This window comes from Engystomops pustulosus, chromosome 3 (assembly GCF_040894005.1).
Source record: "Engystomops pustulosus chromosome 3, aEngPut4.maternal, whole genome shotgun sequence".
In the NCBI taxonomy this organism is placed as follows: Eukaryota; Metazoa; Chordata; class Amphibia; order Anura; family Leptodactylidae; genus Engystomops; species Engystomops pustulosus.
In genome coordinates, this window is record NC_092413.1 from 47728869 (window position 1) to 47754986 (window position 26118).

A 26118-nucleotide genomic window follows, 5' to 3' on the forward strand; every position below is an offset into this window, starting at 1 on the left:
ATTAGGAAACCTTGTGCTTTATCAGCTACTAGGGGACTGCTAATATGGCTGCCGTTACAGTTTTTACACCTAGTTTAAAGTTTTTAGAACATGTTGAGAAGTATACCACCCAACCATCCCAAATTCAGTGGGATCTACAGCATTGAATTATAGGATCTCTCCAGAATGTTTCGGGAACCCTTGTCTTTGGTTGAGCTGGAAGGTAGAGTGTTATGACACATTCACCGCAACCGGCATTGAATGAAAGAGGGCTACTGCAGGCAACCAGGAGAGGTGAGTATCTGAATTTTTTTTATCAAATATAATAGCAACACAGCAACATTTGGAAGGAGGGGATGATTAAAGATAAGGGAATCTACAGCATTAAGGGCTATTATAAGTTGAGGGTTACAAGAACAGGGAGAAGGGCTATAGAAATGGGGAGTATAGTTTGCTATATTTCTATGATTGTAGTGCAGGAAACTACAACAGTCCCTTTACTTGAATTGAAATATTTTTCAGGGTCCTCTACTACAGCAACACTGCTGTGAAAATCTTGACAGGACCTGTGCTACTTTTTTCTGGGTCCAATGATCTTTATGTACTTCATATATTATTGATTTATCCAAACTTTACGTTCTGGAAAGCTATAACTTTAAGAATAACATTCTCATTTTTAGTGATTCCTGAAAAATCACCAAATAGTCATAATTTACCACTATATATAAAAGTATGTATGGTTCTCCCATTGTGTTGTAGGATCCTCAACCTCATTCCTGAAATATTTGCACCGTGGAAAAGCCACTTTAAAAAGTCATCATTGCACATTTCATACTCATCCATTCCTTGCCTGAGAGATTAACCACAGATCACCTTGCCCTTGTTATCTGAATGGACCTGAGAGAAACAAAACAGGTTTTTCAATGTACTACGCCTGTGTAGGTGTGTCCCTGTGCAGTATAACATCTTAAACCTAACAGATTGATGTGTTTGGTGTACAGATAGGCAGCTGAGAGACGCAGCAGACGCATCTGTACACAGGACGGTGAACTAAGGGGGAAAAATGGCAAATCCAGGGATTCAGATACCGGCCAACTTTGAAGTGCCGGATATTCCCTATGGACTTGGAGTTTTCACAACACTTCCATATGCATTTATGATTCCTGAGCTGGTAAGTAATTTACGCGAGTTTTACTATGACTTAAATTACCTGACCTCCAAATTCTTCCTAAATAATTAGCAAGTCTTAACAAGTCTGAACAGAATGGTTCCTTTATAAAACATCCATTTTATGTTGGAAATTATTGCAACTGAACTTGAATATGATATATCTTTGTAGGTACTGATCTTCTCTGGGGATTCTCCTTCTACATTTGTATCTGTTAATATAACGTTTAGTGCTGTAAACAATATAGCTTAAATATCCTTGATATTTCTTCATATTCATTAGTAGTAGAAACCAGTTTACTGTAGAGATTTAGGCAGAATCTAGAAATGTATGACATTGGAAGAGGTCTAATGTCCTTATACAATATATATACAATAATTAGACTCATCCATCAAAATACTGAGTAGAGTAAAAAGATGGAACCAGGTCTGGATTAGGAGGAATATAACATAGTGCACCCAAATTACAACCAACAAGTGTTATGGGAATATATTGAACTAGCATTCTGCATCTAGAGGTCTAGGGGAATTTATGGAGTACCGTACTTATATGGGAAAGATTTGGAAGTGGGTAGGATACCCATCTATGAAAATGGGAATGTAGTTTCTTTAATTATATAAGGTGGAGTTGGAGGATATGAAGAGGCTAGAAAAGAAGAGTGCCCATTGGATGGCAGTCACGCCATACCTATTGGTGCAAAAGGAATATGGAGATGTCTCCGAATAGATCCCAATCCCACTATGCAGCTCTGTTTGTAGATTCAATAATTTCATCAGTTTTTTGACAAAGTATAGATTGATTTAAGACTATGAAGAACGTTGGTTGAAGACCTCAGCAGCTCAGGTACATCTGAGGTATCTATGTATCATTAGCTTACACATAGCACTGGGTCCTCACTCAGGTTGGATTCAGTCAGGTCAAGGTTCATTTCTTTCTCTAAGTGTCATTATTATTTTTGGCAATGGAATTAACTAAATATCATTGACTCATTTTAGACGCACGCTGTGTATTTACCTGTCTTGAATTTTTTTAAAAGTTTTAATATTGTATCATTTACAACCGTAACCTGAATGCATTGGGGTATTTCCACTTTGCAAATCATTTCAATATATTTCCTCTATTTAAAAGAAAAAAAAAAAAGAGATTGTATGTTGTTGGAGAAAAATTCCAAAAACAGCACCACCCCTGACCATGGTGTTTGCTAGTATTGCAGCTCATCTGTAATAGAAATGAATGGAGCTTTGTTGCAATACCACACACAACCCATTGTCAGGAGAGGAGCAGTTTTTGGAATAAATCTGCCATGTTTTTCAACCTCCAGCCAATCCCTTTAATTAATACTAGTTTTCCAGTAGATTCCCCAGTTCACTGCCCAGTCATTGTCTATGTCTTACTTTATGGGGATAACAATGACTTTGCTACTTTTTCATTATTATTTTATTATCAAGGTCCATGCACTAAGTTATCTCAAAATACAATAGAGTCCATGTAAACACAGTAAATATGTCACAAGTATGAAGCATAAGGCTAAAATCATATTGTTTGTACAGTATTCATGACTCACACTGGGTGGGACATAGGGGATAAGAAAAACTTACCTTGACTGGCACAAGAGATCTTGAAATTAGTTATTATTTGCAATAAATACAGTCCATTTTAGTAAGGGTTGATAAATATGGTCTACAATGAGGATTTATATGGTTGTGATAAGGACCAGAGGTGTCTGATATTGGCTTTAATCTCATATACTGGAATGCATTGCCTGCTTACATTGTTATAATTTCTGATTAGTTTGTATAGATTGGTATATACGATGGCATGTTAATTGAGAATCTTAAGACTTTATTAAGATGTTATCCTGATTGGATTGGATAGTATGAATAAGCCCGTTCTTCTACTGGTTCTGCGGTGTCAGCTGTGACATCAATGTAGACATTTGTCAGCTGCTTTCAGTTTTTCCATTTCTATGCAATAAAAAGGTCAAATTCATGTACAGGTTTTTTCTAAGTTCTACATAAAAGTCTGTGACAGACACTAGTAAATAAGTAATCCAGGTTACGCATTATGTAACTTTTAGCATAGCTGTAGCTGGACAGCGGCAGGAGCATTATTTTTCTGCAAAATGTCTTCTATTATGGAATATGGAACACAGGGGCATAACTACAGTGGTATCAGCCGCTATAGGGCCAACAGTGTGACGGGGCCCCATCATACGACCAGACACTAAGGAATGAAGGATGTGCAGAATTATATACATATATATATGTAATTTATATATGATGTATATGTGTGTATCTTTAATCTGTATATGTTGTATGTGTTTATGGTGTGTATATTCTGTATTTGTGTATATATGCTGTACATCTGTATATGGCACTGTATGTGTGTGTATATGTGATGTGTATATGTTTTATATATGTGTGTGTATAAATTAGTGTACATGAGTGAAGTATATGTTTATGTATATAGGTATATAAATGTGTGTATATGAGTGTAATATGTATATTTTTAAGTGGGAAGGGGTCCTATTCACAAGTCTGCTATGGGGCCCTGCCTCTTCTAGTTATGCCCCTGATGGAGCAATTGCTATGAAGGGATGTACTTTGTCTGCATTACTGTTTAGGTAGTTGTTTTTTGTCAAAGTAACACCTACATGCCTCCCATGATCCAGATTTTTAGCACGATGGAGCATCAAACTGTATCCACCAAATTACTTTCTTCCCATAGTGAATCCTGGGGGAATTTCTTATCCAGATGCACGTAAACCCTTCCAGGCACATGATTTACATAAAAGTGAGTTTTATTAGATCAGGCTACAATTTTCAATTGCTCTGAGGTCCATTTCTGGTGGTCATGTACTGATGCTAGACAATTTTGACAGTTCAGCAGTTTTAGGAGTTTCTCTCTTGACAAGAAGCTGGTCACAAATTTTCTCCCTTCTTAGAACATCACTGATTAACAGTAAACTGGAAAAGGGGACAATTACTGTTAAATTGTGCTCCAGCAGCACCACAGAGGTGTGCCCATGTTAATATTATCAGGCAATCTTTGTAGATGCTTTCCCCTGTGGCCCAGAGATTATGATTATGAGTTAAAATAAGACCCCCAAACTAACACATAATTCCCTAATAATTGGGTATATGGTTATTCTAAACTGGTATCCCCTTTATTCTTTTAGCAAATCTATAAAAACACCATGCTAAGAAATATATTGATAGCAGAAAATAGTGGTTATGTATTACTTAGTCCCAGAACCTCAACAAGAGGTCCAGAGAACTTGTACAGGCAGTCCACGGGTTACGTACAGGATAGGTTCTGTAGGTTTGTTCTTAAAAATTAAGAATTTGTATGTAAGGTAGAACTGGTATCTTATGTAAATGGTGTCTAGACGAAAGATTTTTTTTTAAATCCCTGTGACAATTGGCTTATCTAAATTTTGGGTTGTCATAGTAACAAGGATCGATAATAAAGCTTCAATGCAGACACTTTGTAGCCGGAGACTAAAGTATGGTAAATTAATGACACCCACTAGAGGTCACAGTGGAGAGAGAGGTGCGGCTAAATCTAGGAGTCGTCTCTAAATTAAGTGCCCTTAACTCGGGCACTGCCTGTATATACCGATGTGGGTGTCTGTGTGAATATTATATCCCCCACAAGTCTGGAATTCACTTCCTAAATATGGTACTGGAATCAAGCTTCTTGGGGAATGGAGGATGCGTCCCTTCTGCCTCCTTTCAATCTGCAATTTCAGGATTTTTGGAGGACCTCAAATGGATTTTATTTACAAGTGTATTAGAGCATAAACAGATGTATAGGATTTCATGGGTGCAAGCCCTTCTCAGTATAAAATTTGGAGTGTGGTCTGGTTGGCCATGGGCGCTCTAGAAGGCTTGGGCCCCGGGCTACTGCCCAAACCACTTACTGTGGATGTTATTTCCTTACCCTATAAAACACTCCCTGACAATTCCCATTGTAATTTCCTATATATTTTTTATTAAACATTATTGAGTTATATGAAAATACTGTTATTCAGTTTCAGCACTAGGATCTATTGTATTGCTTTTTGTGTTTTTTTATCAGTTCTGTTAAAAGAATATACATACCTTTATTCTGGGAGTGCTTAGTGTCCCATCCCTAAAACTTTAAGCAGGAACACAGTTTTCTAAAACAATAATAACATATTTGAGGGTGGATATTTTAATGTCACACCTTATGTTAATGATGGATCATAATATTATGTAAAAATAGTAAATGGGTGGCAATGCTCTTCCCACATTATAAAAAGATACTTTGACATCATATTACAGTACAGTATAACATGTTCTTGCCTCCAATAAGTTGCAGTTAATATATAACTGTGAAGTATTGCTGTTTAATTTATGAAAATGCTTGCTAAATGCTGAAACTAAGAGGTCGCTCAACTGTGGATGAAGACTGATAACAGTGTGATAACACACTCCTGTGCAGCTAAAGAGTATAAGACTCCTTGGGCAGATTTACGATACTACCTATTCTGGGGAAAGAGACATCTTTTGTTTCTGCAATGCCCATGTGATAATTTACTAACCAATGAACTATGGACATTACTTCTGTATCTTTAACTAACCAAGCCCAGGTCCTGCCCCACTGAAAAGTTTCTGTATAATCCTTATATATGTATAATCTTTGTGACGCAAATAAAGCATCTCACATCTGCTTAGCTTTGCATCGCATCAGTGCTCCACAGAGCTTGAGATATTATACCATACTTTGTCTTGGTGTGATCTCTTTGAGCTCACTTTGTTGATTTTATTAGTAATTAGAGAACCTGAGGTTGTGTGAACAGGGGCAGAACTCGACATAACTTTATTTCCACTGACAATGTTGTTTCCATCCTCCCTGGACACCTCAGTGTTCTTAATAACATGAACACAAGATCACTTCTCTCTGTGCAATAGTCTGAATGGTGCCAGCTCGGCTGTGTATTTAACATGGCATCATATGGGTGTATTTGACTATGTAAAATGAAGATGAAATGCCATGACCCAGCATTGAAAGACTAGATTACTAAATCCTGCAGATATTATCTTTGGCTGTAATGATGCTTTTGTTATTTATTGAACTATAGCAAGTAGTTGTCATGTCTGGGTGTGGAAGATCTGCTCAATGAAGCTGATGATATATTACAAGGTTGATGCCAATTGGCCCAAATTAGGGAAAATTCCTTCCTGACCTCAACATGGAAAAATACCTCCCTGAATCAACATAAAATGAAAGAGTTAATTCTGTATAAAGCTTAGGGCATGTAAAGAACAGGAGCTTTGTCTCCTAGGTCTGGTGGGGTCATGTGTACCATATTAGTCCCACACCTTCTTACTCCTTGAACGGCTCAAATATGGTGTAAGTGTGTGTGTGTGGGGCAGGATATAAGTTAATTTACCAATATACATCTATTAATAGTTCTGCTTTCTTGATATGTAAATTGAAGCCTCCTGTCTTTTATCTCAGATGTCCTTTGGCCACATGTGAAAAATGGAAAAAGGAAAACAATGCCTCGTTTTGTTGCCTTGAAAGACAGCCCCATTAACCCCAAGCATGACTTACAAGAAACCTAATGACATGATGTGGGTTTAAGCCAAACCAGTATATCTATTCCAGATTCCCTACTGTAGACAGCACTGTTTTGACCTGGTTGTGTCTCTTCAGCTGATGAGGTAGAAGACAGGAAACTTCACTTTTCAAGAAAGCAGTGCAGAATGTATATTGGTAAATGACCCAATGTCCTGCCCCCCTCCCCACCTACACACATTACAAAAATCATGAGGTAAAGCAGCCAACCCCTTTAAAGACTTCTTATGGGATTCAGATTGCTATGTCTGTCCCTAAAGAAAAGGCTAATGGGAGACACCGTATACCAAAACATTGTATGTTGTGGTGTTTTCCATGCTGAAGATGAATTTTATTTAACAGAAGTTCAAAATAGAAAATGGGTGTATGATAAAAAGTTTTATTGATTGTGGGGTCTTAAATCACCCAATAGGATTCTACAAAGACACAAAGTCGTAGTACAAAAGCAATGTATCAATTGGCAGCTGTATTGGATTGTATAATAAGCAATGAAAGGCTTAATAGAGTTAAGTTATGCATTTATAGGCTTAATAACAGCATATTATAAAATATCATTAATACATATGCTAATAACCATAAATGTTTGATCTGCTCTTATGTATTTGTATGTATATATTCAGGCTAAACTATACTTTACGCTCCCTAGCATGAGGAGCACACCTTTGTGGAGATATTTGTGACTCACCTTCTGTCTCACACCCAAGAGGAAGGATTCAAAAATAGCTTCTATATAGATGTATGAAGTACTACTAGTGATCAGCCTGGCCGCTATATCGGTATATACCTCCCAATGACATCAGAATGAGACTACTTCTACAGTAGTTTCTATGATCTATTTTTGTAAAGGGGTATTATCATATGTACATTCACATTTACCCTAATGCACCTATCACATAGATACATTTCTTCAATTGCAGGTTGCAAATCTGTGGAGATAATTTCCCATAAATGTAGTCATAAAAATGGTGGACAGCTGTTCTTGGATACGACCGCTGCCATATGCCATACTTGGATTCGGGATTTATTACTGCTGTGGGATATGCAGTAATTTCTGTCCATTTCATATGCAAAAATATTTTTTTTCTTTGCACGATCACTTCAGTAATGGTGGTTGTATCCAAGGACAGCTGTCTTCTGTTCTAAAGAACAACATGGCTACATTTAAGGGAAAATATCTTCACATAGGAACTTTAAAAAAAAAAATTACATCCAATTGAACAAATGTATGTTTATGGCAGATGAATTAAATAAAATGTGAATGTCTGGATGAGAATACCCTTAACTTAACTTGGTTTGTAAATAATAATTTCTAAAAAATAAGTCCTTAAAACTGCCTTTATAGTAATATCTTCTACTGTGTCTCTGTATACAATACATTTCAGTGTACCCAGTATATGTTAAAGGGACATTTTTGGACATAAGGCTGCATTAATATGTATGTTGCTTGTAGTGGGGACTTTCCTGGCACATAGTTTCTAATACAGTGTTGTAGCCCTTAGTAGGCTTAGTATGTGGCCTTTTTGATGCTCTGTTTTGAGATTGCTTCGAACTCCTTGCCCATGGAGCCCTGGTCCCTCTAAAGGAATACTTTTCCCTACATGTGATGAAACTGCATTAAAATTCAGATAATGATTAATTCCACTAAAGTTTTGCACATCAACATATTTCCTTTAGTTTATTTCTATTCATATATTCTATCTCCTTCCTTTATCAGGGTTCATTCCTTCTTGATGTTACTCTTTCTTCCTTCCTAGTTATGTGACTTGTGTAATAATTAGTTTCATAGATTCTCTGCCAGTATGTCAAGAACAGGAGTATGAATAAGACAAATGACAATAAAGGGTGTGTGGGAGGAATTTAGGGTGTAATTACTAACCGGCTTATGAGATTTGTGCAGTGCATTTAAGCCACTACTGACAGGTTATCAATGTTGAGGTTGTGTTCACACTGCATTCACACATCAAGGCAAAACGCATCCCATGAAAGCATATGTTTTTTCACCAAAACGCATGCATTTTGTCCATTGTGTCTGCAATGCATTTCAAAAAGCAAAAAATGCAACAAACACACAATGGCCCAGACTTATCAAAAGTAGTGCGGTTTGTGCAGTGTGCCTCACTGATGTGCAGAGTCTGCTGTACCTTTTACATACAGCTTGTGACAGAATTGTGAAAACTTTCGCAAACACTTTAATAAATGCGGGCCAATGGGTGGAATTCATTAAGACTGGTGTTTTGCATGCCAGTCTTAAAGTTCCCCCCACTGGTGCTCTTGCACCTCTATCTACAAAGAGGCACTGGCCTCTTAGTAAATGTGGGCACAAACTCTGCCAGTATTCTGGAAATGACTGTAAGTAATCTGGCGAGCTGGGCATTGACTCCTCTTCCTACCCTATGCCCGCTGCACTCCCCGACACACTCATATGTTCATGAGGCGGCGGACCAAGGTGCTCTCCTCTCCTCTGCTTTTCCCCCGGACCACCCCTCCCACACCATAGGCTGGCGGTGACAGTCGCTGCCCCCTCATGAATAGGGGCTATATAGCGCAGTGTTCCCTAGCTTTATCAGTAGGTTCTGATAAAGCTAGCAGTAGGGCTAGGGAGCTGCTTACTTTAATAAGTGCTCCTAGAGCCAATATTCGGGTGACAGGTCCTCTTTAATGAATCTCCCCCAATGTGTGAAAGCTAAAGCTTAATCTATAAATATCCATCCTTCACTTGCATTTTTTAGCTTATTGAAGTAAGGTTGCATTATAATAATAATTCATTTATTTATTTATGTAGCGCACACATGTTGCACAGAGCTTTTGCTAAATCAGTCCCTGTCCCCATGGGGCTCACAATCTAATTAACCTACCAGTATGTTTTGGAATGTGGGAGGAAACCCCCACAAACACAGAGAGAACATACAAACTCTTTGAGATGTTATCCTGGATGGGAATTGAACCGAGGACCCCAGCACTGCAAGGCTGTAGTGCTAACCACTGAGCCACCTCACTGTCCATTCTCATGACCGTCAGGGTAACATATGCCTGATAGAATGATCCATTCACGAGGTGGCATTATGTCTCAATTTAGTTTTTGAATTTACATATAATAGTAACCGTGCAACATAGTAAATTGGAATAGTTAGCCCAACCACTCCCATGTAGCTGAATAACAAGGGAGCAGCAATAAGGCCATGTTAGTTGTCATCTTCTAATTCACAAGTTAATATACATAGCCTACAGCCTTCAAATATTATTTTAAAATGTTTTTGCATAAAAAAAAACTATGAAACTGTACCGATTAAGATGCTTTTTGAAATCTTAGATGTAGGTGGACCACAGTGACTAACATTACATGGTGCAATATTTCACCCCAAGAGGATCGAGGGTAACTGTGTAGAGTTGTAGTGTTGGTAGGTGTCCATGACAAATGTGATCAAAAAGTTAGGCTTGACTAGAAATATACACATACGCCTAAAGCCATACTTATGTGAGGACCAGGATTGCATTTACTGGATTAGTTAATATAGCAGTTGTAATATCTTTTACTGTATTATACACTCACCAGCCACTTTATTAGGTACACCTGTCCAACTGCTCGTTAACACTTAATTTCTAATCAGCCAATCACATGGCGGCAACTCAGTGCATTTAGGCATGTAGACATGGTCAAGACAATCTCCTGCAGTTCAAACCGAGCATCAGTATGGGGAAGAAAGGTGATTTGAGTGCCTTTGAACTCGGCATGGTTGTTGGTGCCAGAAGGGCTGGTCTGAGTATTTCAGAAACTGCTCATCTACTGATTTTCACGCACAACCATCTCTAGGGTTTACAGAGAATGGTCCGAAAAAGAAAAAACATCCAGTGAGCGGCAGTTCTGTGGGCGGAAATGCCTTGTTGATGCCAGAGGTCAGAGGAGAATGGGCAGACTGGTTCGAGCCGATAGAAAGGCAACAGTGACTCAAATCGCCACCCGTTACAACCAAGGTAGGCAGAAGAGCATCTCTGAACGCACAGTACGTCGAACTTTGAGGCAGATGGGCTACAGCAGCAGAAGACCACACCGGGTGCCACTCCTTTCAGCTAAGAACCGGAAACTGAGGCTACAATTTGCACAAGCTCATCGAAATTAGACAGCAGAAGATTGGAAAAACGTTGCCTGGTCTGATGAGTCTCGATTTCTGCTGCGACATTCGGATGGTAGGGTCAGAATTTGGTGTCAACAACATGAAAGCATGGATCCATCCTGCCTTGTATCAACGGTTCAGGCTGGTGGTGGTGGTGTCATGGTGTGGGGAATATTTTCTTGGCACTCTTTGGGCCCCTTGGTACCAATTGAGCATCGTTGCAACGCCACAGCCTACCTGAGTATTGTTGCTAACCATGTCCATCCCTTTATGACCACAATGTACCCAACATCTGATAGCTACTTTCAGCAGGATAATGCACCATGTCATAAAGCTGGAATCATCTCAGACTGGTTTCTTGAACATGACAATGAGTTCACTGTACTCAAATGGCCTCCACAGTCACCAGATCTCAATCCAATAGAGCATCTTTGGGATGTGGTGGAACGGGAGATTCGCATCATGGATGTGCAGCCGACAAATCTGCGGCAACTGTGTGATGCCATCATGTCACTATGGACCAAAATCTCTGAGGAATGCTCCAGCACCTTGTTGAATCTATGCCACGAAGAATTGAGGCCGTTCTGAAGGCAAAAGGGGGTCCAACCCGTTACTAGCATGGTGTACCTAATAAAGTGGCCGGTGAGTGTCTATCAACTTACTACCTTTACATTGGGATTTAGCTTTACAAACAGTGTGGTTAAGATTCATAGTAACATTTGCTTAAACTAACTCTCAGTTTGCACTATTAGAGACCATTACATTTTTCTTAAGAGAACTTTGTAAACTTTTATCAAGTACTTTTTTTAGTACTTTTAGTCTGCTATAGTTTAGTTGATATGATTTGATTAAGTATTTAAGGAAACCAATATCTGCTGGTGTTCTCACATCATTCTCACATGTTTCATCATCTAGTTTTATCCTTTGTATACATTGATCCAAAAGTTTCTAACTTATCTTTCAACCCTCTGCAGTATGGCAGTCACACTTTTGTTTCCTAAGGCAAGACCATAGGCATACTATTCCTACCACATATTTGTCCTGTCACTACAAGCCAGTGAAGTAATGTAACTCATTTTCATTACATTACGATGATTTCTATTTTCTTAGATATTTTTACATTTTAAATAATGTGATATAAAGTAATCTTATATATAGTTACATGGCTAGTCTCAATGACAAAAGATATATGTCCAACAAAGTTGTCAATGCAATATCGTATCTACCGTAAGTCTTTCTTTTAACGTTTGGCTCTTATTCTTATATGTTTTATCAATTAGTATACCAATAATGTTTTTTCTTCATTGGTCATATTAATCGCTTCCCAAGATTACATAAAAACGTTCAGCTCTTTGAGCTGTGATCAGCTCCCGAGGAAAACCACTCAATAGATTCCCACATAGAATGATTCATTTCTTTTTTTTCTCTAGAGGAAGGGAGCACTCCTTAATTTTTGAGGGGATTTCACATGGAACAGCATATTTCCCCATGTTTTTGCATGACCCATTTAAATATCTCTATAAGTAAATCAAGCCTACAACTAAACATATGGTCCAGTTTAGGCTTTAGGATCTTTGTATTAGTAAAACCACTTCAGTACCACATCTAATATCACTTTTTATATACAATCCTACTGGGCTTAGAAGCAGCTGATTGACATTACATGATGTTGCCTGAGTCCATGATCTTCACCTAGGTCCTTCTCTATAGGTGACTTTTTCAGTTTTGCTCTCTCTAGAACATATTGCATATAGATTTTAATAGTATGGATAGCTTTACATTCAAAAATGGCATCTTAAATATTCAGAATTGGCTTGATTTGCATGCATCTTCCATAAACTGCTCTGTACTAGACAACTTGCTATAAACTACAAATAGAAAAAGTAACAGTGCTACTAACCCAAACGTCTATATTATTAAGAGCAAGAACATTGAGGAACAACACTTAAACTCCATGATTCACTTTAGGAATCATGTAACCCCATTCTTGGAATATGGCCCCTGAACTATTTTTCTAAATACAAATTTTCATTTCTTAGGCCCAAGGCCTTAGTTCACTTATTAGGAATCAATGCAAAAAAAAACCCTATGGTGTACATTATTCATAGGCTGATGGAGCGCGGGGGCCCTTCTATGCCAGGTCTGACTTGATGTAAAATTGTGCCATAGTCTGGGCTGATGCATGACCCGGCACCAAACCCTCTCCGTCTATACCGGCGGATATGGCAGAGAAATCACAATTCGTCGGGAATTGCTACTAAATCACGGCTGAAAACAGGCATAAAAGACTTACTAAATCCCCCCTATATCTACAAATACCTGTATTACACTGATTGAAACAGCAAGTTTTACTTATTTTGTAGAGTGAGGCCTGTGAATAAATTAGAAATAAATGCTCACACAATGTCACATTTATTCATAAAAAACTGGTTGCACAATGCTGATGACTCACGTATTATTTTGTGTTTGTACTAGGAGTATCTTATCCACCCTTTAGCACATCTTTATGTCATTGTACCACATGCTTTTCTTCAAGTCAAGAGATATAAAAATAAGAATTGATGTAAAGGAATGTGTCTCGCACAGATTGGCAGTGTAATGGGTGCTACACCTTCTTCTCTGGAATGCATTGATCTGACTAGTCCACAATGTCCTGCTTTTGTCACATATTGCAGATGATTTATAGACTACAGTCATTGACATAAGCAAACATAAAAACTGATGTATTGTGTATAAATTGATATCACACAGATGTTAATGTAATTGTAAGCAGGGTTAACCGTTTGGATAATGGGTGCACTGACATTTAGCTGATCACAAGTTGTCACGCTGCTTGGATCTTGGTTGTATTCTGTGAGGTAACCCAACTGTATTGAGTATTTGTAAAATGGGTTTTCCAAACTAGATGACCCACTGTAATAGGTTCTGTGAGCTTAATATAGTGTTATTTTCCACCATGTTTCCGTTCCATACGGTCCATAGAAGTCAATGGGAACATATAAAATATGTGCTTAATACGCGCTGCATATGGCGTGCAGTATACAGGACCAGTGGGAGGTGCATTCCATCATCCAGCCAATAGTTAGCCATCCATCATCTGCCAGCCCACTGTATTTTGCCATACTGTTGCAATACGTCCCGTATTTACAGCCAGAATACAGCTGTACATGCTATCAGAAAAGACCATACAGTGATGTGCATGAGGCCTAAAGCATAATATATCTACATGTCATTAATACAAATAAAAATGTGCCATTTTGCTACTTATAGCTTTGAAAGCTACACTAATCTCACAGTGTGTGTTGTGTTAATAAGCACAGTGCTAACCTTGTCTCCAATCCAAGTCATTGATGGACAGGATTTAAAAAAACATATAAACAGCAGTCTGTCGATTCCTCCTAAGAATGGTCGATAGAAGCAGATTAGTACTCTGCATATTTGGCAAGTTTGGACGACAGAGTTGTTTTTAGGGATACGTTCATACATTTGACATGGTGTTTGCAGAGTATGACCATTTCACCTATACAGCCGGTTGTATCCACTAGTAGGCCTAGTCACCACCTAATTGAGGACCTTGCTATGACAATGCAATTACTATGCAGCTATGTTGAATGCATACGTTATTAGTTTATTATCCAGATGTAAATTTGATCACATATTTGGTCAGAATTTTAATGAAGAATTCCTGCCATGACTCAACTGATATGGATACTTGGAACTTTTTGGTCTAAACAATCTAGTAAAATTAAATGCAAATTTATGTTAGTTTGTCTTCACTGTTCACTTTTGTTGCCAGTTAGGAGACCTAGATAGGGATATATATATATATATATTTTTTTTTTAAAGTATTTTTTCCTGTTTCAAGATTGAGTGAGTTAAACTATCTCTAGGACCAGCTATGACCAGCTCCACTCTTGATCATGGGTTGTATATAGGGTTAGAATTTAGAGTAATCCTACATGCACCTAAATGTGAATTTTGGACATCTACTAGCCATTGTTTCTACAGTTAGCACATGTTCCCATTCACTTGGTGATGGATTCCATGGCCTTTTTGCCTGAACTGACTGTTCGAGCCACCAACTATAGACAGGTCCTATTCCTGCCTGAGTATGCAGCTTGCACGGTCTATTATGATTGTGTGCCACACGTTTATGTGCGGGAAGCCTAATAGTAAGGTCTGAGAGAACCCTTCGTATTTTTATACTTCAGGATAGCCTCACGAAACATACTATACTGTATTTTAAATATTGTCTTAGGATTTGCTTTTTATTGCATACATGTTAGAAGAGCATTCATATACAACGTTATTAAATAATTAAAAAAAGACCAAGGGGACACATAGTAATACCTAAAATAAAGGGTTGGGTGCCGTTGTTTGCAGCCCCATGAATTGAAAGAGACTGACCGTGACGGTCAGTTGGAACGCACCCAATGAGGCATGAGCTAGCTGAGGTTTGTATGGCTAGCTCACCGCCTCTTTACACGGCCGTGTTCATGATCCCTAAGATTGAACAGTTAAGTATTGGTGGGTGCTAACCATTTCAACTTGGATTTAACCTACATGGCTTCATTCAAAATATAAAAAAAAGTTAGGGAACAAATGATGGTGACTACATACATGTTCCTACATGTTACTACCACAAAATAGAACTCATAGAACTCATTTTGCTTTGTAATTAAAATAATTGCCAAGAATGACAAAGGAATTTTTATCTCTAATATCTGTGAGTTCTTTTGGGTAATTACATTCTAAAGGTTACATAGTCTTGTCTTTAATTAAAACACATTTATAGTCAATGACATTACTAAAGTTTAATCACCTTTTTTTGTTCAACATATTTAAATGGAATTCCCAGGTTGTTATTTTCTTTTCTGAAAACAACTTAGAAAAATTGTAAAGATGACCCAAAGCTCCTAATTCGGTAGTTTCTGGTCCTGTATTTATTGCTTCATTGAGATTTGGCCTTTGCAGCTGATCTTTGGCCACAGCCAGTTATTGGCAGCATTGTTCACATGTATCTTTTGGGTTTTCAATATTTGATCCAGAAAGTATCTGTACGGGAACCATGGGGGATATAGGTGTCATTTTTAATTTTGGTATTCAAAAACATTTTATATAACTGAACAACCCTTGTAAGGATTTAAAGCTGGGGGGTATATTATGGATCTGGACAAGCATTAAGTAACTTTTATGACCTCCCTATGAGAGGTTGGGTTGTATGGTATCTAAATGTGTGTGTATATATATATATATATATATATATATATATATATATATATATTTCATGAAATGTCACAGAGTTATGTATTTATCATTAGATCCAGTCACACCCCATTTACTAGATGTATTCAATACATGTTAAGGGGAATCTGTCACTGTAGTAATCTGATTGGCTGGAAGTGTGTATTATAGAGCAGGAGGAGCTGAAAATATTGATACATAATTGTTTAGGAATTATGTAAGTCATTAAGGCGTCCTATCAGTAATTGGCAGCTATGGCATTATGTATACTGATAGCATAGAAAGAACAGAGAGTAAACTGAATTCTAAAATACTGCGACCGATCAGTATTCCTCATAAATCTTTAGGTCACTCTCTAGATGTACCTTGCTTGAGACCTGCTACACCATCTAAAGCCAAGAACTATATCAGTTGTTATTCTTCCCTGAAACAAATAGTAGACTAAGGGGGTGTTTATTATATGTTGGTGCTTGTGTGGTGGTGTATCATAGCCCCGCCGCCCCTCCTGGTGCAGCCGGATACATCAAGAGGGTGCGACATCATTGGGACACATTGGCACGTATGTATTATACTTTGTGTGCACGTTTTTTTTTTTTTAACTTACAAGGCTTGTAGTCGCAATTCCTTGAATTTGTGACCTTTTAGCCCTCGCGCGCCAAATTTAAAGAAGGTTGGAAGGTTTACTTCTAAAAACGACACACGAGCTCCGCAAATGCTTACCTAGACATATTGATATTGGGACATATGTATTACAGCTTGTGTGGCAGCTTTTTTGACTTTTTTGACAAGGCTTGAAGTTGCAATTCTTGACACATGCCATAGAATTTGTGACTTTTTAGCTCTTTCACGCCATATTTAAAGAAAGTAGCTATATCATGCCAAGGAACAAGGTGTGTTGGGGGGTGCAATGGCCAGCCAAATATATTCACGAAAAAAGTTGATACAGTTTATAACTGAAATCTAGGTTGAATGTGACTTAGATTTCGATTCCGGTGCACAAGTGCTGTGCCAGTATTACGGAGAGGTATTTCCAATATGTGCAGGTGTGTGGATTGTTAAGCCTTAATTTAGATTAGGTAAGTCTTAAATCATTGGCCTAATAGGTTTGACCATATTCAAGATTTCATTGTTCTGATCAGTAAATGTTCTGAGGCTAATGCTTATGAAATTTGCAAGGTAAAGGGAATTATTTATCACTGGTTTTGCTGGGATTTTATGGTGTAAAAATATCACATGTACTTGCGACTTTCTAAATCGACAAAAAGCCCCAAAAAAAAAAAAATAGCCAGCAGTACATAAGAACACTGCTGCCCCCTTTAGCAAAGGGACGCAGCATTTTAATAAATCTGACATCAGCATCTGAGCTCAAGAGGCAGTCATAGAAATGTCCCAAGGAACCGCCTAATTATCAATAACCCTACAGAGTATAATTATAGCTTTTGGTGTTACTCCGGACACTTGCTTTAAATTCCCTCAAGCAAATGAATATTCAAAGAAATCTGTTCATGTTGAAACAGAGCAGGAATGCTGCGGACTCTCAGCGACTTCATGCTATGCTATAAACAATTGAATAAACTCTGAAACCATATTACTGTAACAACAGGCACTGGTAACAATAAGTAACCTACATTCCCCTTTGTTTACTCCAGCTTTTTTGTTCTCTTCTTTTTTCCACTAAAGTATAGATTATCTATTAACTCCAAAATACCAGACACACCCGCAGGTGAAATTGCCATTTAAACCATACTTCATTCCTCAGCAGTTCCCATTATATTTACCTGTCAATACTAAAATTATTTCTTGCTCTTTTAATACCATATCATGTAAAGCGCCATTGTGTGGCTCTATTGAGACGGCCATACTGCTATGGAGCTCTGGACTTTCTATGAAACACTGTATGGCAGCTTTATATGACTGTAGAGTTAATACTTATTACTTTGGAATTTATGAAATGATGACATTAAATCATAGGCATAGATTGTATGGCCCACGGGGGGACATGGCTGGCACAGTTGGCACAGAGGCCCTTCGACTATTGGGCCCTCGTGTAGCTCCACAAATTGAAAATATGTATAAGCTGAAATATAAAATCACTACCAAGTCCCCTAACTGAAATGAAATGAGGAAAGGACGCCTTATGTACTCCTAAGACTCCTGGGCTTGGGTTTATGTGTACCCAATGCACCTCTTTACATTACTCCCCTGGGCCCTTCATGGCCTTGAGCACTTTTTTTTCTAAAATAAGCCACCCATAATTACCTATGATACAATATCATGATTGTCCAAAAAAGTCTGTCTCTGATTGTATTTTCCCCCTAAGCTAGTGGGTGGAGACTACACAAATAAAGATGAGATCCTGCTCCATAACTATGTCACACACACACACAAATGTAGCAATATAGGGGATATTTTGTACAAGATCTGATCGATGTAGCTGTGACTATAGCACAGTGGTGAGATAAAAAGAAACTCACTAAAAGCTCTAGTTTCTGTGTGTATAGTTCTGCCTGTCCACCTCTAGTTTCCCCCTCCATCTTAAATCCTGCACCTCCCCTGCCCTTACTATGGGCAGCATGTAAGATCATGAGATCATAAGATCATACCTCATCGAGCTGGCAGACCACCTAGTATTTCAGGATCAATTTAGTTGTGAGTTCAAAATGACTGAAGTAGTTGGTAAAAATGAAAATATATATTAAAGGGGTTTTCCCAAGAACCAAAGTTAGGCTATATCCACGGGATAGGGCCTAACTTGCTGATCAGTGGGGGTCTCAGTGATCAGACCCCCACAGATCACGAAATCGAGCGTATGACTGTTCTGCTCCATTGTTGTGTATGGAGCTGACGGAGATCGCTGAGCGCTGCAGAGCAGAACGGTCATTCGCGGACGACTGCTTCATTAGTCTGATGGAGCTACAAGGGGCTTACGGAGGTACATGGGACCCCATCAGACCCCTCATTTTTGGGATCTGTGGGGAACTCAGCACCGATGAAAAGGGAGTAACTTTTGTTTGTGGGAAAACCGCATTAAGTATTACCTTTTTTTAGTATCAGCTATAAGCTTCGACCATAGTCTCAAGTTGTAAATATTTTTTCTCATTTCTGTGAGTTGCCCAAATTGTAAATACTTCAATCGCATATATTATTCTTGTTCATTTCTGTTGAAAAGATTAACCTGCTCCCTCTCTTAGTTTACCTCATCTAGCTATGGATAATTCAGAGTGAATAATATATGATAGGTGTTATGTCAGCAGACATGAAACCAAAATGTATTGTGAGAACTAACCATGGGAGAAGAGATGATCAAAATAATAATCTTTATAGTAAAGAAAAAAAATTTTTCTACATAATTATACAAAATGAAACATCAACAGAAAATGAACATAAAGACTATTTAATATGATTACAGACGGTCCCCTACTTACAGACGACCCCTAGTTAGAGACGGACATCTCTGCCCACTGTGACCTCTGGTGAAGCTCTCTGGATGTTACTTTAGTCCCAGGCTGCAATGATCAGCTGTAAGGTGTCTGTAATGAAGCTTTATTGATAATCCTTGGTCCTATTACAGCACAAAATTTTGAAACTCCAATTGTCACTGGGATAAAAACATTTTTTTGTCCGGATCTACAATTATAAAATATACAGTTTCGACTTACATGAAAATTCTACTTAATAACAAACCTATGGAACCTATCTTGTACTTAACCCGGGGACTGCCTGTAGTTAGACCTCATGCATGACCTTACTGGAGAATATTGTAATAGAATCTCATTCAGTATTGGATGCTCCTACACTACCTGGTTGTTCAGTGAGTGCACACCCTAGATGAAACATTTATAGCCACACCTCACTGAATTCTCACACCCAAAACTACGCACACAAGTTCTTTCAGGATGATAAAAGTTTCATGCTTACGTCTGTCATCTGTTTATTTATAACCAAATTTTATTGGAGAACATAGATAGAAGATTTACAACACTTTCAATCATGGACATTGAATATCTACATCTCCATATTACAACTTTTTGCATTTTCCATAGGATAAGTCTGTCACCTGTTTTATGTTGATCATTAAATGACGCCCAAAGACCCAAAATGACTTAAAAAAAAAATCACCTGCAAGTGGAATTTAGGTGCAACTATAAAGGGAATCATGAATGGTTTTGTGGTCAATAAGAACTGTGATGGCACAAAACTACATAGGCTTTTGGCAGTGCTCAAGCAGTAAAACCTTATCACATATTATTGTTACCACTCATTGCTCCATTGTACAGTAACATTTATGTTTATTTGCAGGTATTCGGAGCATGGGTGTGGATCCTGGTTGCTGCTACTAGAGTATATTATTACGTGAGCCAAGGATGGGTCATGTATGTCTCCGTGTCTTGTTTCTTCTTCACTTTGTTGCTCCTGATGATCTATCTGTTCGGATTCCACAGAAACAACTGCGGCACATGGAGATTAGTGGTAAGAATTTTTGTTTCTGTATTTAATGTATCATATATGCAACTACAATTTAGTTGCCAACAAATCTACTGTATGTACATTTTTTTATTAATTTGATTAAAGGTACAGCAGTAACATGGCCCAAATGTGCCTGTACCTAGTAGCCCTGAACCTAGGTTTGTCTTCTACTTATCTATTTTTACAGCGACATATCATCATTATTCATTCATAGTATTGCTAGTGTATATAAAAATAATAAAAAAATATTTATATTTACCTCCTAGGATGTCATTTACAATGGAATTTCAGCAATTTTCTATCTCAGTGCTGCTGTGTTGCAAGCAAACGCCACCATATATTGTGACTACACTATTCCAGGCTATTCCATCGACTCCATTCTTCGGCAGTGCACTACTGTATATTATCACTTAAATGCTGCTTCTACGGTACGTATACTGCACTGTTATTCCTGCTCCTTTGAGGATGTTGCAGAAACTCAGGCATACTTGCCATGTTATCTAATGAGATTTTAGGCAGCAAGATTTGTGGTAACAGTGATCTCTCTGGAAGCAACTACCTGGGGTTAAAGTCATTCAGTAAAGGGCACATTCCCTTTTTTTTTTAGAGCAAGATAGATTTCTTGGCATATCATTCAATGCAGCATTTTCCCTTATCAACAGCACACAATTCTTTGCAGGCCCGCCTGTGTGGCAGCAGTTATGTATGGTCATTGGGGTCAGCAGGTAGTCGCACCTTGTAGACTGCATCTGGAATAATAGAAATGGAGTCATATTTGTCCACAGCTCAGGCCCAAGTTAGGACTACACACGAGTTGCATTCATTGTTGCCCATCTCTCTAGAACCTTCAGATAGCCGACCATTTTTATGCAATGTGGTTCATTCACTCCCCCAGGACAAAGATTAAATATACATAGTATGGAATGTGTGTTCCCACCAAACTATACACACTACATGACTGCCATCCCACTAAATACCTGGTAACGGCAGCCCCGTCATATACAGAATATTACTGCCCCTAACTATGGTACTAGAATCAAGCTTCTTGGGGAATGAAGGATTTATACCTTCTACCTGATTTCCAAATGAGGTTTAAGGACCTTTGTAGGACCTTCAAAGGTCCTGAAATGGCTCTTGTGTACTGAGATCAGGAACAGATGTTTGAAGATTTCATGGGTGAAGGTCCTTTTGAGTATATATTTGATGCAGCGTTTAGGTGGCCATGGGCCCCCAATAATGCTTTACCCCTGGACTACTGCAAAAAAAGTTTATATTATAATCCACATTTTCTAATGGATATTGGTATTTCTGGGGCCCGATCCAAATACAGAAGGCTTTGGTATTTCTAGAGCCATATTAAAAGTTACTTCTTCCTAATGCATAACACCACTCCAATTGTGCAATTGTGCAAGGTGTCAATTGATGTCCTGAGGTCCTGAGGTCCTTGATCCATGAGGTCGGGGTGAGGCTACCTGGGGCCCTAAGCAATGGCATAGCAATTGAATCTAAGCAAATATGGACACATTCAGCTTGTAGTGAACTTTACTGGTGTACGTGCTGAGATGTGAACATAGCCTTATGTATTATGTCATATATTGCAGTTTTGTAATTGGTTTGTTAAATATTCCCCATTTTTCTTCTGCTGCTTGCTTGTAGGACCTTCTGTTGCATTCTACACAATTTTCAAGTGGCATCTTGTTTTTCAATAATCCTCAGGAAAGGGGATAAATATCTTTTGTGTCCCTTTAACGTCACTAATAGTGTAGACTTGTACCGTGTTAGCCATAGATAACAGAAGAGAAAAGAATTCAGGCGATACCTTTTTGAGGCTGACTATATTTGATGTTGAGCTTTGGAGAATACTTGTTCTCTTCGTCAGACATGATGCTATGCACGAGACAGAAATTCACAGAATTTTATGCACACTAAACAGTGATCACCAAAGGATATAAAAAAACCTTCAAAACAAGAGAATGATATATACACAGACATTTTACGCCGTACAGACTTGATGACTACATACTTGACACTGTTTTGCATATATGAAATCTAATATCTTCCCATATGTTTTATTGCAGATCTTTGCTTTCGTGACAACACTGATCTACGTCCTACACAGCTTCCAGTCCTACGTTCACTAAACGCTTCCAGAAAGACTCATAGATTATTTTGTGAATGTACAGATTAGATGGGATTACAGAGTTCCTCTGTGCGACAACTTGAAACTTCCCCATCAACCCTAGAGTTTATATAATAATTCTGAACATTGCCATGGCCCTTGTAAATGTCAAGAATTTAAATTGTGGCTTTTTTTGTACTTTATATTTGGCATCTGTTAATATTACAGTGGAATAAGCATTGCCCTTCTGGTACTTACAGAACTGGGAATGTATCTTTTGTTTTATGATGCATATAGGCCAAAGCAAATACCTCCTTATCCATGAGTTTGATTCATAGTAAAACAAGGCTGTGATAGACCCATTAGATTGACATTATACATTTATTACCGTTACATAAAAAGTATTACTATGACCTGATTTTATTTACTTCACTGTATTATGCTCTGTTTCAATGATTATTATATTTATTTTTTTTCGTACATATTGCTCTTACCATTGCTTCTTCAGCTCATATAATAAAACAGAGATATAATGTATTTTAATTTGGACTTCCAAATTATTATCATAAATTGGGCCCTTTTTTTTTTTTTTTTTTTTACACTTTTTTTTCAATTATATTTTATTAGATTCCCAACATACAGAGGCCATAGAAAAAAACACAGCTAAGATTCAAGTTGTAACTAATGAGTGTTTTGCAATAGGTAAATACAGTATATTGGAAAGGTGAAAATGTTTCTGAGGGTAGGAACACAATAAAAGGATTTTGTAGCCTGTATGTTAATTTCCTTCTGTATCCAATGTGAATATTAGAGAATTTGATATATTTCTATGAGTTGATTATTGCCAATGACTATGATGCCACTGACTATAACTATACTACCTATACCTATATTATGTGAACAGCTCCTGTATCAGCATAAATGTTATATCATTGTCCCAAATTCCAATAAGGTTATTATTGCAACATCTAATATGAGTTATATGATCCTGTAGGTAGATGAATTTGGGATTCCCAATACCATTGGTTTAAATAGTAGCCAATAGCCTAGTTACAGATTCACTGTAATATAATTGACTAGGATGACACAAGTTCATTTGTTTAGTGTCTACCCATTCTCTATAATGTTTGTAGACTCATTTATGTCTATATAGCCCCTAATTTATTATTTTTGAAAAATGTTCAATCTACCATTGAATTGGGGGTTGAATCCAGGATGGTAAAGCAGACACTGGAATAAATAATAGGAGTTTTGCGTTGTCCCAGCAACATTATAATCCTCCAGCATTAACTTATTTTATTCTGTGGCCTAGTGAACAACTGTGACATTAGCAGGGACATGGTTTTGTCCACATGTTTGGTGGAGTACTCCGCGTATACATATCTTCCATGTGTAAGGCTTAATATATCATAAACTATCTTAAGAAGGGGGAAAACTTACTATTTAAAATGGCAACAACAGAAAACTATATGTAAAGGGAGGATTCAGTCAGTTATTTATTTTGGCTACAACTAGTGAATGGCTGGGTGGTCACATTTCTGTGTGTGGGACCAGTAAGTGTTGGAATAGGAGTGACAGGTGGTGGGTAAGGTTTTACTGTTGAAAAGTTTCTCTGTTAAACATTGAAACACTTTAGAGATTGAAATACTGGCTGGAAAACCCTTTAATCTCACATTAAAGGGATCAAAGTTATACATTTATTTTAATATTGCGCCATAGTGGCATCTATGAAGGCACCTATTCATAGTAATTTATTGTAAGCAAGTATCTAAAAAAATGCCACCATGATGCAACCTCTTATCCTTCCCAGGAACAATCTTCAATGTAGATCCAGAATTGCCTGCGTCCTGTGAGCAAGGCAGTTTTTGTGACTATATAATGTGTTATGTTTTCATTGGCAGTTTACAATAAAAAGCTATCAGAAAATGATGTGTAAAGTCTTTTTTGGTTAGAGTGTTAGTTATAGTTCTATACAAAAGAGAAAGCCGGCTGCAGCTGACAATTTTGGGAAACTAAAATGTTAGAATGACCCTGGATATAAGCCGATGCCAGAGGCACACACTCAATCAAGAACTCCCGGCCCTAAAGTCTCTTTCCATATACTACTAATGCTAATTGCTGATAAAGAGGGGATCCATTGCAGCTTTAAAAAATGTCATTAATACTACAGTCCCTACTAACCTACTGCAGCAAAAATAAAAACTGTGCAAGTACTTAGTGTCAGGCACCAGGGGTAGTGGACCCACTGGACCACCGCAGACAATGAAGTAAGCCGACACCTGGGAGCAGAGTCTAAGTGGCACCCGGTTTTCACAGGAGCCCACAGCAAAGCGGGTTGGACTTGTTGTGGAGTGGTACCACCAGGTTGCTCCACAGGCACGACTTTGTCCGCGGTGGTGGCCAAGGCGTAGTACAGAATCGTAAAGTCAAGATCAGGGTCGGGGACAGGCAGGAAGTTGAGACGGGCAGCACAGGATTAGAGTCGGTGACATAGCGGTAGGTCAGGACAGGCAGCACAGGATCAGAGTCAATAACGGAACCGGGGTCACAACAGGAAATTGCAGAGTAAACACAGGGCATCAGGAACAAGCTTTTTCAATGGCAATAAGGCACAAATATCCGACTGAGTGTGCAGGGAGAGGCTGGCTTATGAAGGACTCTGGGATTCTGGGAATGGCCAGCGGCAATCAATCCAGCCGGCGCGTGTGTGCTCTAGGAGGTGGAGATGCATGAGCCTGACCACCGGAGCTAAAGCAGGAACTTAGGCAGAGTCGTGACACTTAGCAATAAGCTTTCTGTATCCTAACCTTCACAATGAAAAGAGGGATAATAGTGGTTAACATAGTAAACACTTCTGTTTATGGCCTCAATTGAAAAAAAAATGGAGGATGATATAGAGAATTGTTTTTGGTGATCAGATACTTCCATTCTATCACCTCCTCTTTAATGTAACTGGCTTTAAGATGACTGGCTGCAGAAGTCCACCTACTTCTCTGTCTACAATAGGAGATGTTAAGTCCCACCTCTTCCTGTTCAAGAAAGAAAACACCAAAATAAATTAACCATTGCTCTGCAGAGGATTACTCCATGAGGCTGTTGTTCCTTCTTACACAGTTCTTACATAGTTCTTACATAGTATACTTATTTAACCCTTTCAAATTATTCACATATGTGGACTTTCCTGTGGGTACTAGAACTATTGCACGAGCTGACACACAATGTTGAAACTAACTGACAGCCAAGTTCCCACTGCAATGGCCAGGGTAGACTTTACCAGCAACCAAGGACGTTCACTTCCTAAGATGTTGTGGCAAATAACAGAAGGTTGCTTACCCTAACAATGGTCTCTTTGGCTTCCATCTTGGTACACCCAATAAGTCTTACCAAAGACAGGGCTAGACAAGTCACCTAGCAAAATTTTG

The 26118-nt window shown here is 38.2% G+C and overlaps 1 protein-coding gene across 1 annotated transcript; it reads left to right on the plus strand.

Moving 5' to 3' along the window:
- Positions 1-946: 946 nt before the first annotated feature.
- MALL (mal, T cell differentiation protein like) lies at positions 947-24622 on the plus strand. Its single transcript, XM_072140716.1, has 4 exons — positions 947-1150; positions 20410-20580; positions 20844-21005; positions 22656-24622. The coding sequence occupies exons 1-4, from the start codon at positions 1043-1045 to the stop codon at positions 22716-22718; spliced, it is 504 nt and encodes a 167-aa protein (XP_071996817.1). The 5' UTR covers positions 947-1042; the 3' UTR covers positions 22719-24622.
- Positions 24623-26118: the final 1496 nt, after the last annotated feature.